This window comes from Molossus molossus, unplaced genomic scaffold, assembly GCF_014108415.1.
Source record: "Molossus molossus isolate mMolMol1 unplaced genomic scaffold, mMolMol1.p scaffold_m16_p_10, whole genome shotgun sequence".
NCBI classification, from domain to species: domain Eukaryota; kingdom Metazoa; phylum Chordata; class Mammalia; order Chiroptera; family Molossidae; genus Molossus; species Molossus molossus.
The window spans coordinates 53368606-53389582 of NW_023425345.1; the positions used below are offsets into that span (position 1 = coordinate 53368606).

The following is a 20977-nucleotide window of genomic DNA, read 5'->3' on the forward strand; positions in this document are numbered from 1 at the left end:
CACCAGGGATTTCATATGCTTGTGTCTCAGGCTTGAGTGAGCTTTCCTGTAAGCCTGAATGCACTAACTACATCCATCTGCACAGCCTGTTATACACACACATGACAACAAAAAGTAAAAGAATTATAATTTTATTTATTAATGTGTTGCTTCCCTTTAGAAAGCTTGGCATAGTCAAATTTATGGAGAAAAACAACAACAACAACAAAACCCTTTGCAAACATTTGTGTAAAGTCACTGTCAGTTGGAAATAACACTTCCATTTGACCAGGAAAGGACATCTCGAAGCTGACAATATGTTTCTGTCTCTCAGCTTAGGAAAATAACCGTTAGAACTTTCCTGGTAAATCAGGAATGCATCAATTCGATAAATACTCTTCCTTACAGAGGCAACAATTCTTTACTTGTTTTTATGTTTTTCTATACCTAACGTTGCTCTTTCTCCAAATTCAGTTATCCTTTTTTTATTTCTTAAATAGTTAGAAATCTAAATTTAGGTAAGAAATTTCTCCTTTAGTTAGCAAATCAAACTAAAGGGAATAGAAACTCTTTCTGATTTTCATTTTATTGAAGGAATGTGTATTCTGCTCTGATCATTTATGTTATGTTACACATTACAAAGGATACAAAAAACACATTTTTCTAAATACTGATATCCAAGAAGATAATATAAAAAGTATAATTTATCAGAATGAAAGAGTTCTAAAATATCAAACACTGAATCCCAGTTTTAGTCATTCACTTGGTCTTCTGCATTATACACATTTTTAAAATCAGACCTAATCTGTGCAAATAAACTTTATAAATTTTAAAGCTAAATTTGATATTCTTCCCTGGTTGCTCGTAAGATGGTAATTCTGAAAACACTAGTATAAAGGGTTTATCAGATGTGTTGATCTAGGTAGAATTGAACTGAAACATGTACACATGAAAACTACAAGGTTCTCATGGCTCAAAGCTACTCTCAGTGAGGAGGAAAACAGATTCCAAACAATCTGCTTACTTTCACATATATACACAATCGTTCTTCAAAAGAAGAAGCAGAAAGGATTGTCTTTTCTTTTTCCCAAAGCTTACACTCTATCCACTTAATATGATAAATTGCTTCCCAAGGATCACTTAGTGGAAGGAAAATCGAGAATAAACCAAATAAATAAATAAATAAATATATATATATATGTGTGAGAGTGTGTGTGTGTTGATAAAAAAGAACATACATTTTTCCTTCTTGAATGCTGGGCAGAAATATTCAATATTATAGAACATATGAAGGGAGCCAGAGCACCATCGGAAATCCCATGAGAGAAACAGCGCTTGTAAAAAAAATGACTCTTGGAGCAGTGTGCAGGGTGCATAGGAAAGCAGAGAGAACAGATGAGTGATGAGAATAATTTAAATCAGTGCAGATGATAATGAGGCTTCCACAGCTCAGAGGCAATGGGGCTACTGAAGGTGGGATGAATGCAACAGACACTTCAAAGAAAAATCAGAGACTTAGTGACTTACTGGATATAGGAAATACAGAGGGAGAGAAGCAAAAGAAGTCTTCAGTGCTGTACACCTGGGGACCAAGAGAATGGTGGCATCAATCTCGATTGTGAGGCATTTTTAATAGTATAATCAAACAATTGCTCATTTCTACTGAAATCAGAACTACCTGAATCCTGAGAATTTCCTCCAATTCTTGCAGTGTTTTTGAGCATGTCTGCAATATTTATGTACCTGCTTAGAAAATGCTCACCGGTTTGCCACCAATGGTCTAAGACGGGTACTCTGAAGACCTTTTTGGACCATTCCAGGGTCTCCACATCACATCGTTCTCCAGCCACAAATAATGTTTTAAACCTAAATATGAGAGGGAGAGTGAATTTAAATTATTCTTGGAAAATAAATCTAAACAATTTCATGTACATTCTTTTAAACATTGTGGGATCTAACCACATGAATTCTCTCCGAGGAAAGCAGCCGTGATGGCAGTATGTCATACCACAAAGTGGTTAGAGGCATGATTTGTTTTGACCCAAGAGTAACTGACTATGCATCACGGCATTGAAGAGAGGTATTTCAAAAGTGTAATTCATGGCTACAGCTTCTCAGTTCGGAAGAAAGCTATTGAGTTGATCTTTATAATATATCTGTCATATTCATCTAATGATCCAAGATGAAAACTTTTTCCTTCTTGACATTATCTCCGCTATCCAAGTTTGATGGCTATGTTCTACATAGGTCCATACACAAAATATGCTCTCAAGTATCAGCTAAGACAACACATATGCTCATCAATTTGATGCACTTGTTTCTTCTCCTGAGTTCCTTTGGTAAAGAGTACTCTGATTTCAAGCACATATTTCCCCTGTTCCTAGTACATATATTGGAAAGATAGGTGACTAAAAAGTAAATAACATGATGGCCTTCAAAGTAAAAAAAAAAAAAAAAAGGCTCTTATGGAAAGGTATACAAGGTGACTAAGAGATGCGAAATTTTTGGCAGGGAGCAACATGCCACAAAACAAAAAGTATGAAATAAAGAAATAGGATTATTTTGATACTATTGGTGCTTCATTGAGAGAATGACTGTTTTTCTTCCATTCTCAATGCCCATGACCTGTCAAGTAAAAGCAATGTGTGTACAAACAGTTAATTCACTATCATCAAAGTAAAAGGACAATCAAACAAATGAAAACCTGCTCACGCACCTTGAACAATGTAATACAGCCACAGAAGACATTAGCATTCCTTTAACTTATCTTATCTCATGAAAATTCATGGAGATTCAAATAGTCTTACCTTTATTTTCTAACAACATGTATTTCCTATCTTTTCTATGAATATGTATCCCTTTCTTTTTTTTTTTTTTATCCTCACCCGAGGACTTTTTTTCCATTTTTTGTTCAGATAGAGTGGGAGGGAGAGAGAGGAAGAGAGAGAGAGAGAGAGAGAAAGAGACATCGACGTGAAAGGAACACATCGAGTGGCTGCCACCCACACAACCAACCAGGGCCAGGGACAAACTGCAACCAAGGTACGCGCCCTTAGCGGGAACCGAACCCGGGTCTCTCTGGACCACAGGCCGATGCTCTAACCGCTGAGCCAAACCGGCCAAGGCCGTATCCCTTTCTATAATTAATCTATTTCTTGTTTATTTCCCACAGTGAACTGTGAGCTCCTTAGGAGCATTCATCTTTATACCTAAATACCAGTAAAAAATACTTGGGAATTTTAGGTACTGAAACATTCCAGAAGCTTAGAAAGATGAAGTGCAGAGGTGGGGAGTTGGCAAAGTTTGTCAGCTTGACTCATTCTACTGGGTCAAAGAGGAGGTATGTTGTTTTGTATGAGCATGAAAATTGACAAAGGAACAATGACTTGAAGGGAGAAATGTCCTGGCTATTTTAGGAAATTTTAAATGTATTACATAAAAGTGAAAGAAGTAGAAAGCAGTCACTTGGCTTTTATAAACTCAACTAATAACCTAAGAGGCTAGGTCAAGATAGCACATGTTGTGTGCAGTACAGAAAAGAAGGGATGGCAAATCAATGGTAAAAGGGATGGCTGGGGAATCTAGACAAGGCAACAGAAATGGGGAAGCAAAGTAGGAATAATCACCATGGAGGAAATTACCATGAGTTAGTAGGGTAAGAGACTAGGAGAAATTAAAAAAAAATGATTATAGTGGTGTTACAGAATAAATTAAAAATTCAGTGAAAGCAAAGGCCCCATAGAATTAGGAAAAAGCGGATCAGTTGTGAGAGGGCAATTTCAAACTTTGAGATCTTTAAAATGTGTCTATTCTGACAATGAGGTATCACCACACACCTGTCAGAATGGCCGCCATCAACAAATTATCAAACAACAAGTGTTGGCGAGGGTGTGGAGAAAAGGGGACTCTAGTGCACTGCTGGTGGGAATGCAGACTGGTGCAGCCACTATGGAAAACACTATGGTGTTACCTCAAAAAATTAAAAATTGAACTGCTATTTGACCCAGTGATCCCACTTCTAAGAATATACCCTAAGAAGCCTGAAACACCAATCAGAATGAATATATGTACCCCCATGTTCATAGCAGCACTATTTACAATAGCTAAGATCTGGAAACAGCCCAAGTGTCCATCAGTAGACGAATGGATAAAAAAGCAGTGGTACATATACACAATGGAGTACTACGCAGCTGTAAGAAAGATCTCTTATCCTTTGAGACTACATGAAGGGACCTGGAAAGTATTATCCTAAGCGAAAGAAGCCAAACAGAGAAAGACAAGTATCATATGATCTCACTTATTTGTGGAATATAATGAACATAACAGTCTGAGGAATGGGGTAGTCCCAGAGATGTGGAAGTGGGGTACAGACTGACAATCCCTAGAAGAGGGGGTAGAGGGGTAAAGACAGAACTTATATGTATGTATGCATGAACAATGAACATGGACAACAAAGCTGGGGAAAGGGCGGGGAGGGATGGGGAGGGGGATATCAGTGAGGGGAAAAGGAGAAACATCTGTAACAAAAATAAATAAATAAATTTTAAAAAATTGAACTTCCATTTTACCCAGTGATCCCACTTCTAGGAATATACCCTAAGAAGCCTGAAACACCAATCAGAAAGCATATATGTACCCCCATGTTCGAGCAGCACTATTTACAATAGCTAAGATCTGGAAACAGCCCAAATTTCCATCAGAAGTCAAATGGATAAAAAAGCTGTGCTACATATACACAATGGAGTACTATGCAGCTGTAAGAAAGAAAGACCTCTTATTCTTTGGGACAACATGGAGGGACCTGGAGAGTATTATACTAAGTGAAACAATCCAAACATAGAAAGACAAGAATTATATAATTTCACCTATCTGTGGAATATAATGAACATAACAGTCTGAGGAATGGGGTAGTCCCAGAGATGTGGAAGTGGGGTACAGACTGACGATCCCCAGAAGAGGGGGTTGGGGGGATAAAAACCACAGAACTTATATGCATGTATGCATGAACAATGGACATGGACAACAAAGCTGGGGACAGGGTGAGGAGGGATGGGGAGGGGGGTATCAGTGGGGAAAAAAGGAGAAACATCTGTAACAAAAATAAATAAATTAATTAAACAAAAACTGAAACTCATAGAAGGTGGTGGGGAAGTAATAAAGGGTAAAGGGGGGCAATTATATGGTGATGAAAAATGATTTGATTTTGGGTGGTGGGAACACAATGCAATATACAGATTATGTATTGTAGAATTGTACACTTGAAACCAATGTTATCCTATTAACCAATGTCACCCCAATAAATTCAATATAAAAAAAATGTGTCTATTCTGAAAGGTGATAGTGTTTATGGTAGCAGAGAGAATCTAACATTGAAAGACGCTGGAAAAAATAAGAGTGTATTGATAGAAGAATTTATTGTCAAGATATTAAGTATCACTCAATGATAGTAGCAGTCAAGAGGAGAGAGGAAGTCCAGGACTGTGTAACTAAAGTTGCTGAAGAGAGCTCTGAAGAGGAAGTGTTACATAAATGGCATGAACTTTAATAGAAGATGAGCCATTTTTATTAATAAAAATGATGCTGGGGACGAAGATGTCTGGGGGGGGGAGGAGAAATATCTGTAACAAAAATAAATTAATAAAGATTGAAAAAAATATTCAAAGTATTCTCAATTAAAAAATGTTAGCACACAATACAAAATAACTTTTGGCTAATGAAGAAACAATACCTTGATATTAGCCATCATTTTTACAAGTTTTTTTTATTATAATTTTTTATTTAACTATTTTTGGGCATTATTTCTGAGCCAGGTAAATCACAATTAACTAATTATTTGATTACAATAATAAACCATGCATTAGCAATGAATTTGTATCTGATGGCAAATTTTAGCATAACATATCTTAAAACTCAGTATTTATTATTATGGTTGTTATAATTCTATTACTTTTTTCTTAGATTATAATTACATTAACATTATTATGGTAGCAATCTTTATGCTGGCACTAAAGCAAAATAGAAATGTTTGCTATTCCATAAAAAAAAATGGTAAAAGGGACCGCTGGCTTTTTTACAAGTTAAAAAATTTCTTCCATTTCCATTAAAATTAAAATGAGAAAAAATTTTGAAATCATTGGTGATTTAGAAAAATGTCAAAGTATGGATGATTCCTTTCTCAAATACATTACAAACTATCATTCAATTTTTGTATTCAAATTCTCAAAACTGCCCCAAAGTTTTCCTTTTATCCATTACAGACTCTGAACTATATAATATTAATGAACATAAACAAAGATAAGGTTTAGGAATAAGACATGACTAATGAAATAATTTTAAATCATTTAATAAATTTTAACCAATATTATTTAACTCCTAATTCCTTATAGTAACATAGCCATGCTATATAATTTGATATTTTTATAATAAAATTATTACTAAAAATGTCTTAGTATAAATCCATAATTAAAAGATAAATTATAAGATAATTTAAAGATAAACTGATGCCTAAGGGTATGAGTTGTCTTCTTATCTTTTAAAGGGCACTTTATTGGTTTGCCAAAAAAAAACACAAATATTTTTCAGCAGTTTAATTTATCACCAATGACCTTGCGATTATTTTTATTATAATACAAAGAGATAAATATCCATGTTGAAAATTCAAAAAACATTTTTTACATATTTTTGCAATATGAAAATCAAAACTATATTTTTGTTTAAAATATTTATAAGTTAAAGTTAGCCCTTTTTTCGTAGGAATCTGACACTCTGTGAAGGTTACATTTATCCATAATAATTACATGTGTACTATATTTGCACTGTACAGTATGGTAGGTACCAGCCACCTGTGGCTATTTAAAACTAAATTAAAATGAAAAATTAAAACTATCAATTTCTTAGTAGTATTAATCCTTTGTCAAGAGTTTAGTAGTTACCTGTGGCTAGTATTTAGTTTTATTGGATAGTGCAACCCTGGATTACTATAGACTAATTAAATATCTAGGTGATATTCTGATGATGGTAACACACAGAAAAATGAATCTACTTGCAAATTTATAATACTAAAAAGGTAAACAAAAATGATAAACAATATTCAGAGTAGGAAAAAAGGTGGGGGAGTGGGCATTAATGGGAATGATACCTATATACCTTTCCCTAATTTTATATAAAACTGTGTAAAATTCAAGACTGAAATAAAGTTGAAAATTAAGCATAAGAGAAACAGAAAATGGTAGTGTTATTAAATTAATTTTAGTCCAAAATGGACAGGAAGCTGCACAGAAAAGGATAAAGAGCTAAAGATAAATTCTGGTAAAGAATTTCCAGGTAATCAAATATGGACAGGAGAAAACGAAATGAATATCTTATTCAAGGTTCATAAACCACCAAACAAGTGAAAATTACTCCTTACTTGTGCCAAAAGAAGTAACATAAAAATAGATTATTTCAGTGATGCCTCATCAACTCCTAGTTCACATGACAGAACATCATTATATTTTTGCCATCAATGTTCCTATGGTTTCCTCCACATTTCTTTTGCTTTATTTTCTCCTACTGCTCCCCAATAGAAAGCTCAAATTACCTTTTGGAAAAACTCTCCACCATTTTGTTACTGTTATTTACCACATTAATTTTGGCTTCTCTTTATTTTTTTCTTTGTTTATTGATTTTTTAGAGAGGAAGGGAGAGAGATATAGAAATGTCGAGGTGAGAGAGAAACATGGATCGGCTGAATGTTGGCTTCTCTTTACACACAATATCCCATTATGATGATTATGCCAACTATATACATTCAACAAAACATTTCGTCAGTTTGGGCAGCTGCTTATGCTATATAGCCCACACCGTTTCCCCATGTGTACTTTTCCTTCTATGCAAGTCTTTGGAGTTTAAGTTCTTTCAGCTTTGTCCATATGAACATTTGTCTATTTTGCCCCCAGTCTTTAATCACAATTTTTTAGTTTGACAATCTCCTTCAGCACGTTGAAGATCTCTCACAACTGTCATCTGAAATCTATTGGCATCAGTTTGATTTTCCTCTTTGGTGCTGTTAATTCTCTGGTACTTTATAGATTTTATCTACAGCCTCAACTTCGGTTTTAAAATTTCTGAATGGCATGCCCAATGAGAATTTACTTCTATTTCACCTGCTTAGTACTTGGATGGCACTTTTTCCGGGATCCATCGGACTATAACCAGCCTTACCACTTGGCAAATCTATTCTATTTCCAGTCCACATAAATTTCTTTTTTTTTTAAAGCTCATCGCTGATGCTCTGCTTTTCCTCTTTTGTATTAGCTCTCACTGCTGTGTAGTTGGAAAAGAAGGGCTGTATTAAGTGTGAGGTACTGTGATATCTTAAACAGCAATCCCTGCACTGAATACAGGAGTAGGCAAAAGTAGGTTTACAGTTGTCAGTATGGAAAAAGACATGCAGGGCATGATTATTACAATAGCCTCATGAATTCAAATGCATGTCACAATGGCACAGTGCACTTAGATAAAACTTCATGAGTGTTCAAATTGCTGGCCTTTATTATTTACACATCCTTGTAGACTATTTGCTATACTACTCAACATAACTGCAAACCTACTTTTGCCCACCCCTGCATTTATTAACTTAAGATTGAACTGGAAAATCAAGGGAAAATAAACCACTGTGATATGATGTAAAAGAGCAGTGAATTAGAAAGGAGAGGATAATAATAGCTAAGACTTAGTCTATGTTAAGAACTGTTTCAGGTGCTTTGCATGAATTGGATACGTTTTATTTTTATTATATTCTTGCACTATTACTATCTTTAGAGAGAGAGAGAGAGAGAGAGAGAGAGAGAGAGAGAGAGAGAGAGATAGTCTATTTAACTACTCCAAGGTCTCATAAAGCCCGTAAATGGTAGATTGAACCCAGTTTGTCTAATTGCAGAGTCAGAATCTTAACTTCCATACTGTACTGCCAAGTTCCAGCTTTGCCCCAGAGTAGTTTTGAAATCCAGGGAAGGCTGTTTCACCTCTTGATGACAAAGTTTTCTCAACTGTGAAATACAGTGATTATATGAGATGACCTCTAATCTATTTTTCCAAACTTTAGTCATCTGTGATAAAATGAATTTATAGTTTTGGTTAGTTTCCTATTTCAGAGAACCCTCTTAAATTTGTTTTGAGAGCTGAAGTTTTTGGAAAATTTCCAAACTTATTTTAAAACAGTCTTTAATGAGACATGTAATACATTTAAAGAGAAAAAAATTAATCACTTGGAGTGTTCTATAACAGAAAAATAAATCCTGCAAATAAATATCTAGTGGATGTCAATTCGATGTGTAAATACGAAATGTCTTGAACAAAAATATAAAACAAAGATATAGTTGTATGAAAAGAGTTGAGTTCTGGTACTTATTCTGTCTCCAGACCAAACTTAACCTTTTTTGGACCTCAGTTTCCTTGTTTTTAAAATAAGATGGTTGAATCTCTGAGGTCCCTTCTATTTCTAGCGTTTTCATAGTCCACAAGTGAGAATCCATTAAAGTAGTTCAGTGAGGGTATTATCTCTGAATAGACTAAAAACATATGAAAAGTAAAAGCTGCCTTTATCCCACAAATGGCAAACTTTTCTAGGTTTTGTTAGCTTCCTAATTTACCTCTCATAGTAAAAGAATGTCTGTGGTATTTAGTTAAGAGTGTGGGGGTCTAGTCAAATCGCCTGAGTTAGTTTCTTTCTGAAGAGTCGCTTAAACTCTCTGGGACTGATGTTGCTGTTTTGTAAAATGAAGATAATCACAATTCCTATTTATTTGATGACAAAGCAAAATAACTGTAGACCACTTATACCTGGAGCATAGGAGACTTTCAGTAAACATGTGCATTTATTAGTAGTAATAACTTGAATAATTGAGGGTGTTTGTAGAGTCTTCATTCCTAAATACCTGAAGGAAACACATGTGCACATCATCATAAATATTTTACGTGCCTAAAGAGAAAAGACCATAATCAGGAGGAACTTGCTGTAATTTCTTTTCCGCTAAAATCGGACTTCATGTCTTTATGTGTTGGTTTGAAAAATGATGACTTAAGAGCCATTTAGTATTGTTTGATGCTTTGTACATTAGGTGAACTAGAAACAGTTCCTGCCTTTACAGAAAAGATAGCATCAAAAACCCACATACAAATGGGAAAAGAAGCTGATTCAGCAAATGAGAAACCTTAGCTTGCTGGTCACACAACTGAATGCCCTGCAATCAGAATGCGTTTGTCAGTAAAGACACTGCAAGAAACTGCAATCACTGTTTCTTCAAAAGCCCTGGAACTGTCTTACAACATAAAGATTATACACAGCCTCAACTGTATTACCAAAGTTTATATGTCTATTCTTTTGACTAAACTGATGGAAATGTAATTGAAATGTTGTAACTGAATGAAGAAATAGAGAGTGAATAGAAATATTATAACAGAAGATTCATTTTATGAACACTTTTTATCTTAATAAGAGTGACTTCTTTTTAAAAATTTTTTTCTTTATTGATTTTAGAGAGAGAGAGGAAGGGGGAGGGAGAGAGAGATAGAAACATCGATGAGAGAGAACATCGATTGGCCACCTCCTGCATGCCCCCGATCGGGCCCACAACCTGGGCACTTGCCTGACCGGGAACTCTTGGTACATGAGTCAAAGCTCAACCACTGAGCCACACTGGTGGGGCAGTAAGAGAGAATTCTTTAGATGATAGGCAAATTTAGATGTAAATCCAGATCTATATTTTTCATGTCTATATATCTGCATCTGTAGATATCTATAAAATGAAAAACAGAGGAAAAAGAAACAAATAAAACCACTGACCCCGCCCCAACTGAAAACTTCTTTCTTACCTCTGTAATGGGTGTGTGATATCTATTTCTAACTCCTTTGTTGGGCCCTTGCAACATAAAACTCATAACATCTGGCTTTTAATTTAAAAAATTCAAACCAGCTTAATTCAAACACACTTTCTGACTTGAGAAAACTATAAAATCTTCCTTTAGTTTATGATAGCAGTGACCTGTTTCAAGGAGGTTCACTGAGAATTGATGCTGGAAACGGTGTTGAAGATACAAATTGCTATAATTATCTTTGGATATACATATCATTAAACTAAAGAAGATGTCAATAAGTGAACACAAAAATATCTAAACTATTCAGAGCATGTTTAAAACAATAATAAATAATTTCCTTCATTTTTTCAACAAAGGTAATTTGGGCTATAAAATTTTTTCTGTATATGTGAAATAAAATAATATTTTTTTCTATTTAAACCATTCTTTTATTTTCAAAAGATACACACACACACACACACACACACACAGATATAGGTATAATTATAGATATAGATATAAAATGTGTGTGTGTGTGTGTGTGTGTGTGTGTGTGTATGCATTTTAAATCATAGTCAGCATTTTACTTTAGGAAAAATATAAGCAGCATAGTTTAAAAAATAAATAAATATTTGAACCTGAACAGTGTTGCTCAGTGGATTGAGGGACTGAGAGGTTCTGGTTCGATTCTGGTTCAGGGTTCAGGCCTGGGTTTTGGACTTGATCCCCAGTAGGGGGTGTGCAGGAGAGAGCCAATTGATGTTTCTCTCACACTGATGTTTCTATCTATCTCTCTCTCTTACTCTCTCTCTAAAAAAATCAATAAAAATATGTTTTTAAAAATAAAATAAATTTAAAAAAGAAATATTTGGGTAATATCTAAACTGAAATAAACATGATATGATATTTACAGGATCCATGATATAGTTAAAATGCCAAGTATTTCAAAGATATGTATAGAGCAGTCATTCTTAATAATGGTCAGAATCGTTTGGCTCTTTCCATATGAGATAGTGCAGCGCCAGAAAAAAAATAAAATGTTCAGTTATTCATTCTGATTGCAGTTTTTAACGTAATTTGCCTTGTGCATCCTGTTCACCTTGTCAGTGAGTACTGCTTCCCCAAGGCTGCCCCAGGGTCCTGTTGACGGATAGCTCTAATTGCAGTCGGCGCTGTAAACAAGGCAGCTACTCCATGCTCCGCCAGCACTCGGAAGTAAGCACCAGCATCTGGTGTTCCCACAGGCTTCCCCTACAATGAGATTCATTTAAGATGTCACTGGATAAAATGCCTCATATTTCATTGACGGGTCAATACTTATACATGTAATACAGAAATGTTAATAAAGTGGGATTCTCAACAAATCTTAGTTTCAAAACATTCCCATGTTCTGTCATAAATGCAACAAAGCAAATGCCCAGGCATCAGAAAGGACATTTGTCCCATTACAGCATGCTAAAAGCTTTTTTTATCCTCACCCAAGGACATTTTTACATTTATCTTCAGATAGAGTGGGAGAGAGAGAGGGAGGAAGAGAGAGAGAGAAACATTGATGTGAGAGAGACACATCAACTGGTTGCCACCCACATGACTTCAACCGGGACTGAGGACAAACTGCAAACGAGGCACGTGTCCCTAGTGGGAACCAAACCAGGGTCTTCTCTGGTCCAGGGGCCGACTCTCTAACCGCTGAGCCAAACTGGCCAGGGCCTAAAAGCTTTACAAACTGCAATGTTTTCTTTCTCAAGTTTTGAAAGATAAAAGCCACATATATATCTATATGTATATATATGTAACTCAAATTCATAGTATCCAACAGCCTTCTATTTTACAAGAATTTAAACATATGGTTTTGTATGGTAGGCTAAATGAGAAATACAGGTGCTAGTAACTGCTAACATCTTTTTTTCATGATCAATCACTATTAAAAGTTACAATAAAAATTCTCAAAATACTTGAGAAGAGAGAAAACTCTGGAATAACAGTGATTTCTGAGCAATGGCCTTTTCAATTAAATGTCTCACTCCAAGGAAAGCAACTTCTATGAATTAAAGAAATCCAATTAGATATTCCCAAATGCATGTTTTCTGCAGCCTAAAAATGACATTATACATGTCCAATGGAAAATCATGCATACAAATCTAACAATTTTGACAAACCATGCAATTAAAAAGACACAAAGCATTTTTAATTGATGTTTCTACAAAGTGGAAAATGAGCATGTCATTTACACAAATCAGTAATTCTGCAAAAATTTGAAATGACCCACAAAAATCTATCTTGGCTCAGCCATACTCTTTATTCTTCTATCCATTCTCATCTTCGCTGCTTCTTTCTGTGTTTCTAAAGCAAGGTGCCTGGGATGCTATTATATGTTATATATGTTCTGTTTCCTAAACATCTTTGACCACATCACTCATCTCAACACCCCATGGATCTTACGTTCTGGAACTTGGGAAACACTGAACTAAAGTGAAAAGAGGGAAGAATTTGCTGGCAGTAAACTTAGAGATCTCCCCATAGAGAATAATAAGTGAATTGATAATCATCTGGGGCACAACATAACTGTTCTATAATAGAGATTCACTATCAACTTCTAACTGGATCTTTGATAGGGCATGATTTCGATTTTACTTTTAGTTTTTCATGATTGCTTTTAATATTCTTTAATGTAATTACATTCATAAAGAAAAGAAAAAAAAAACTCTTTAAGACTTTTGTATGTTCTACTGCTTTTTCCTTTGCTCTTTTAATACCAAAGAAAGTACTCTTTGCAATTAGAAATTTATTTTTTATCCCAACTATCCCAAAACACTTGATCACAATTTATTTCATTACCACCTCATATAGATCAACACATTGACATAGTATACAATCTGACAACTCATGTACATAATTTGACTAACAAATTTTGAAGCCTTAAGCACATCAGTCTAGAAATGAATCAATGCCCAGGCTGGTTTGGCTCAGAGGCTTTTTGACCCAAGGGTTGCTGATCTGATTCTGGTCAAGCGCTCATACCTAGGTTGCAGGTTTGATCCCCAGCCCCAGACAGGGTCATGGGGGAGGCAACCAATAGATGTGTCTCTCTCACATCGATGTTTCTCTCCCTCTCCCTCTCCCTCTCCCTCTCCCTCTCCCTCTCTCTCTCTCTCTCTCACCTCCCCGCCACTCTATCTGAAGATAAATGAAAAAAATATCCTCAGTGAGGATTATAAATAAATAAATAAACAAATATGAATAAATGAATCAGCAACTTTATTCTTTCTAACCAAGCAAGGTAAACATTTGACTTTTACTTCTTTGATCTGTCTTAGGCACTGATCAGTTCCTTGTGTGCTAAATTGTGACTTTCGGAAACTTGATCTCAATCTCATAAAAATGATTTGTTAGCTGGCTTTATGCAATTGACTTGCCATTTTCTTGCCTGCTAAATAAGAATAAATCAATTTTCCAATATTTCCTCAATAAGCTAAAAGCACTGAGATAATATTTTAAAGTAGTTTGACCTCCAATGAAAAAAGATATTTTACAGCCAATTGAACTTGAATTCCACTACAGTGCCAGCGTCATGGGACAATGATAATATATACTCACTAAAAGATGATGCGAGCGTCATAATGAAAAGGCTATCCCATAATAACTACCTCCATAGAGAGCACAATTAGATGTATTTTACAGTGACATTAATTAATGATGTTTAATGATAACAACAATGATGGTGTAAGTATTAGAAATATTAGTTAAAAACATTATCATACTTTTTATAAATAATATAAATTATAATCACTGTTGCAATTTTGACACAGAACCAAAAAATTTCATCAATATTATATTTATTGAGCATAAAAATCTCATAACATACCATTAAAACTCAAGTCCATGTCCTTACCATTTGTTTTGATTTTCTCCCTCTAAACTCTACCCTGTTAGTTGCTGCCCAGAAAACAAAGGCAGAGAGCAATCCCTGCAATGGCGAGATTATAAGCTTTCAGCTGTTATAAATCATAATTTTTTTATATCAGAGATTCATAAAATATCAATTGTTAATATTTATAATATGGTTAGTGATGTTACAAAGCACAGAAAACAAGACAGTTACCAAATATCTTAAAATTAACTTGCACTTACAATTTTCTACTACTTATGATTCAATGTGTTAATATTAGTGTACCACAGATGACAAGTCCTGAGTTACAAAACCGGGTAATGTCTTGCCTTCTCTTATAATTCCCAATGAGGTTAAGTTTTCAACACAGGACAGTAACAGAATATAGTAGTTTAGCAAAAACAAAGATGTAAAACATCAGAGCTAAACCTTTGAGCAAAAAATCATTGGCTTTATCTAAGATTTGGAGTCAAAGCTACTTGTGGTTTCTCAAATTTTGACATAAAAACTTTTGAGTCAACTGCAGTTTTTGACTTTTGTTGTTGTTGTTTGTTAATCCTCACCTGAGGAAACTTTTCCATTGATTTCTAGATGGAGTGGAAGAGAGGGAGAGAGAGAGATAAAGAGAGACACAGAGAGAGAAACATTGATGTGAGACACATCAATGGGTTGCCTTCCACACAACCTCAACCAGGACCAGGGTTCAAACCTGCAACCCAAATACATGCCTTTGACTGGGAATCAAACTCTTGACCCTTCGGTTCTAGGGTCGACGCTCTGACGGCTGAGCCAAGCCAGTGAGGGTTTTGCCTTTTTTTTTGTGGCAGGATTAATAACACATCTGGTCCTTTTTTTAGAACACCTCTGAGAATGTTACCAACTGCATGTTTCTACAGCAGTTCTAAGGTGAAGACAGCAACATCCTTATGGACTAGTACTGAATTTCATTTCAGCAGACAGGTGCAGCAGCATTGGCTTGTTTATTTAGGAAATCAGTAATGGCATTTGTTGACTTCCCACTACATGCCTGGTGCCTTTATCAATAGATAAGAGTTTGGGTGTACAGCATCTAACTTGAGGATGTATTATTTACTGGAAAAAGCAAAATGCAAATAGTATGCGTACCATTTGTGCAATGCCATTTGTATAAAAAAGGAGAAAAGACAGTGCTTATGCATGAATTAACTATTGAATACATATGATTCACTGCTTCCCAGTGAGAGAAATTAAATAGCTGGGAACAGTGGAGTGAGATTTGCACTCTTCACTCTTTTGTGAGTTTTTAAATATGAACCCAATATAACCTGTTTCAAAAATGAGCTTTTTCTTCTCTGACATTCCTCTCTCAATAATTCACATTAACTTGTCCAATTTTGAAAACATTATTGCTGCTTTATTTTATTTTTTCATTACCATTTATTCCCTCTATGCCCTCTTCTGCCTCCACCCCCTCCTCCCCTGCTAAAGCTAGAAGGGATAATAACCCTAAGCCTTAGGACTCCCAGATCTAGACTTTGTGTTACTAAAGCAGGCTCCCTTTCAAGGGGTAAAAACTCATTTATAAGTACAATGTGATGACTAAGAATTTCTACCAGACTGACTTCCTTGATTATTTGCTAAAAATTTCCCATCATTCCATTGGCCTCAGCTGTGAGGATATTGTACTGTTTTAACTTCCTTCATCTTATCCATACCACCATCTAATCCAGTGATGGTCACCCCTGAATATACATCAATCAGTACTTCTTAGGATGCTTTTGAAAGGTATCAATGCCCAGTCCCCACTCCCAGAGATTCTAATCTAATTGGCCTTGAGTTGAAGCTGGGCAATGTTGTGGTTTATGTGTGCCTAAGTGATTCTAATCTGCAGTCAGGATTGAGAACCAATGTGTCGACTGAAACTACATTAAATTTTCCAATACCCACCTGCCTTTGCCCTAGTGGATGAGCCTAGAATCTAACACTAGCCTTTGCTGGTTTTCTCTGTCTGTTATAAATAAGTGAGCCAATCTAAATATTGATAAAAGAATATACTGATAATTGCAAATTGATTATAGGGGCCATGTTCTGAGAAAATAAACTGGGAGAAGTGCCTCATTGTTTCACATTTTTTATGCCTTGATCTACAAACCAGACTAGACTGAACATACATATGAATTGTAGGACCTAGTGCCCTGAGCACACCTGCCATTTCTCCAAAGACATAATAACCTTCCCATCTTCGCCTGGCCTGGCAGCTCCTCTGTGTTGCCCATCATTCTCATTGGGGGTTTTAGTATGGTTGTATCCCTGTCCAGTAGGATTTCATCTTAATCTTTTAGATGAAGGGTTCCTGACTTAAACTTCAAGGGAGTTCATGAGTATTCTGAATTTTGTTTTAAACGTGTACATATTCATTTTCCTAGTGAGAGAAGTCAATAGCTTTGTCAGATCTGGAAGGGATTCCGTAACCTAAAGTTTTTTAGGTACACGAAAGCCTACCAAAACATTTCTTCGTGTTTAACTCTGAGAAACAGCTTGGATGATGCTAGAATGCAGGTGGATAGGCAGACCGTAACATCTGTTCATTTTCTTCTCCACAGGATGGATGTAGTAGGACCTTTCTGACCCACTTCTAACAAAGGGCTACAAATAGACTGAAAAACTAAAGACCTGGTGGCCAAGCTGAGTTCCCTAACCAGCCTGTCTTCTTCTCCTTCCTATTACATATTATGAAATTGCCATTTTAGTAAAACAAAACCAGTTAAATATCAGCCATTTTACATGGTTTGAATTAATAGTTTGTACAAGCTTTCTACTCTGATAATCTCTCTTTACTGTCTCTTGCATTGTCTTGTATAATTGAAACTTTCTCAGACAGCAGACCTGAAATGTTCTCAACAAAACTAAATGAATAAATAAATGAAGCGATTGATGTTTTACTAACTGGATGAAAGGAATGCTGTCACAATGTACATGTATATAAAATCATCACGGTGTACACCCTAAATATTCTACAATTTTTTTTTTTTTTTTTGTCAATTATACCTCAATGAAGCTGAAAATTTTAAAAGAAAAAATAGATCTATTCCTCTTACTTCAGTTCTTCCCCTGCTTCTCCCAGCTCTGGGAGTTGACCATATTGGGCCTCGTGATGAGGCCATTCCCAGTGAACAGGCCATTGCTTCCACCTCGGTCATACGTTTACCTGTCCCACTAAAAAGATGCTTAACTCTGAAGTATTGATGCCAAGTAAATGAAGCAGAACACTGGGACTGGTAATTCTGCAGACCCAGTGCTGGGCTCATTAGGCACTCACGCTCACCATTCTCAGCGGTCACAACGAGAGTTTATCACTAGGAGAGCTGCTAGCTCGTGGCTTCTAGCTCTCATCTCTGAACTCCTCCACGCCGATGCATAGTCTCTCTGCTATCCTCTGCTAGAGGGACCAGTTAAGGTTTTCTTTATTCATAGTGAATAGTGAGACTAAGCTGTAACCAGAGAAATTAAATGGCTTCTTGCTTTTACATTTCCAGATTTCCACCCAGAAAATAAAGTGTGGCCATTCCATGCGTACAGTGCAATTCAGCCTGAAGTTGTACAAAGCCTGGCTCCTCCATACCATCAAATCCTTTACATAAAACAGACTTTAAACATAGCCATATATCCCCACATTAAAAAACAAAACAAACACAATAAACCTTCCTATAAAATTGCTCTCATAAAGGCGGCTAATGACACCTAATCTCCAAAACTCTCTCCCCTTGCTGCCCGAACAGACTTCTCTCTGTAGCACTCAGCACTGCAGATCCCTCATCATCTGAAAAACCTCCTCTCCACTGGTCTTCAGGACACCTTGCTTTTCTGATTCTCCTCCTGCCTCTCCAGTTCTCATTTTCAGTTTATATAGTGTCCCTTTCTCAACCGTCACCTCTCTGGGTGTCTTCACCACCTTAGTGCCTGAAATTATTAACTCTTCTACATTTCTAATTCTGAAAGTTTTTCTGAGCTTCAAGCCTGGTTCACAGCATCATGCAAATGTTTGAGTAGTACCTTTAAACTCGATATTACCAAAACTAAAAGTGCCATTTTCCCAGCACAACAGTTGTGGCTCTACTGCAGTACTTCAGTAGATAACTATCATCATACCGGTTGTCCTAGCTGGAAACATCATAACTATGTTCAACTTCCTGCTTACCTCTGTCTTGCAATATCCACCGGAAGCCCTATTCTCCTGCCTTCTCCTTAATGTTCAGATCATGGCCATGTAGTTTGCACTTCTTAACAGCTTGCCAATTGTTTGCCTCTACAGCATGGCAAGACCACTGATTTTGGATAAAGAAAACCTTGTCTCAAATCCCAGCTCCATCACTCCTGTGCTACAGATTGTTATTTAATGTCTCTGATATTCAGTTTCTGGGGCTAAAAATATTTACCCCATGGGTTTATAGAGAGAATTAATTAATGCCTTGTATATAAGTGCTGAGAAGTGTTCCTATTACCTAATATTCAATCAACAGCAGCTATTATTATGATGTGTACTGTCTCAGCCACAATGTTTCTTCTGTCTATTATAGTCCTAAACTTCCCTTAAGGGACTGGTGGACATATCTGTGAACCAGGGTAGCATCCCAACTCTGCCATTTACCAGCTATGTGATCTAAAGCAACGTATTGCATTCCTTTGGTCCTCAGTTCTATCATCAGAAAACTGCATCCAAACAAGGGAAAGACTAAACAGTAGAATATTTTTCAGAGGCCATGGCTCATTGTAGTTTCTGAGATGTTTTCATATCTTTTACACAGAGTAAAATTTTTCTTAGTCTTAATTTGTTTGCTTTCTGTCCTCTACATTGATCTTCATTCTCTAACTATATCATCTGCGTTTTCAGTGCAAGGAGTGCATCTGATATTTATTCTGTTTCCCTACCAGCCCCTAGCAAGATGTTGAACTACACTAGGCACCAATAAATATTACTGATGGAGCTATGACAATAGCTGAACTTGCTTGCTCCAACATAAAACACAGGCACACAGAGAGAAAGATAAACTAAAAAATATATATATTTGAACAACTGGTCGTGTGAGAGAGAAATCTAGAAGATGCTGGCATCAGCTTAAAGTCTTTCCCAATTGAGAAAATCACATTATATAGCTTGAATCATAGGAAAAACTGAGTCATCATTTTTTTCTCATTCCATACATACAGAAATGGACATTGCTGATATACCAGATTTTTAAAAAATAATTTTCCATTACCCGAAGGGCGAAACAAAGGACTGTGATGTGTGCCTACTGAGAGCACTAGTTAGCAACCTTGTGGCTACTGGGCTTAAAATGAAGTAACACATCCCTCTGCCTGAAAAAGACAAATCTCTGACCTTGAAAAAGGGATAATCAAACTAGACAAAACAGGTAAACATAAGTGTGATTGTAAAATTCTTGTAAAAAAAGATAACTATAATACAGACAGGTAAAGTTAATTGTTAAAATGATGTCTGGGAGGAGCTAAGAACTCAGAGGGTCCATGTTGGATGACTTCATAGAGATTAGAAAGCTGGTGCAGCAGCTACAGAAATAGATGACTTTTCATCCAAGATACATTGGGGATAATTTAACAAAAGTATTCAATAAAAAACAATTTGAAAGTAGTTCTTATCTTCAGTGTTCTGAAACATGAAATGTCCAAATTTGGAAATGCTGAAAGTTATGTCCATGAATACAAAGTGATAATAATTATTAATATTTTGCAAATATGTGTGTATAAATTATTCTGTCATATTCTGCTATATATAATATGCATATATATTATATTTCTTTGAAGATTTCAAACTCATTTCATATACATTATCTTATTAGATTCCTCTGCAAATAAAAGAGAGTGTAATTTTCACACTAATCATTTATTTTTATTTATTTATTTATTTAATCCTCGCCCGAGGACATTTTTTTTTGTTTTTTGTTCAGATAGAGTGGGAGGGAGAGAGAGAAAGAGAGAGAAACATCAACATGAAAGGGACAAATCGACTGGTTGCCACCTGCACAACCCAACCAGGGCCAGGGAAAAACTGCAACCGAGGTATGTACCCTTAGCGGGAACTGAACCCGGGTCTCTCTGCACCGCAGGCCAATGCTATAACCACTGAGCCAAACTGGCCGGGGCTCACACTAATCATTTATAAAGAGAGAAAAGACAGGACTATCTAAACTATTTCTTCCTCCCATGAATTCAGGAAAAGAGCATTCAATAAGATATTATCAAACTGAATATTCTGAAGTTTTAAAATATATGTAC

General features: G+C 35.8%; 1 protein-coding gene across 1 annotated transcript in view; it reads right to left on the minus strand.

Moving 5' to 3' along the window:
- The window catches only part of ACSS3 (acyl-CoA synthetase short chain family member 3), a 157636-nt gene that overhangs the window by 48545 nt on the left and 88114 nt on the right, over positions 1 to 20977 (minus strand). The window contains exons 8-9 of the mRNA XM_036252870.1: positions 11915 to 12066; positions 1742 to 1845 (exon numbers count right to left, since the gene is read on the minus strand). Of these exons, the coding sequence (XP_036108763.1) occupies positions 1742 to 1845; positions 11915 to 12066 (256 nt within the window). The remainder of the gene's footprint in view (positions 1 to 1741; positions 1846 to 11914; positions 12067 to 20977) is intronic.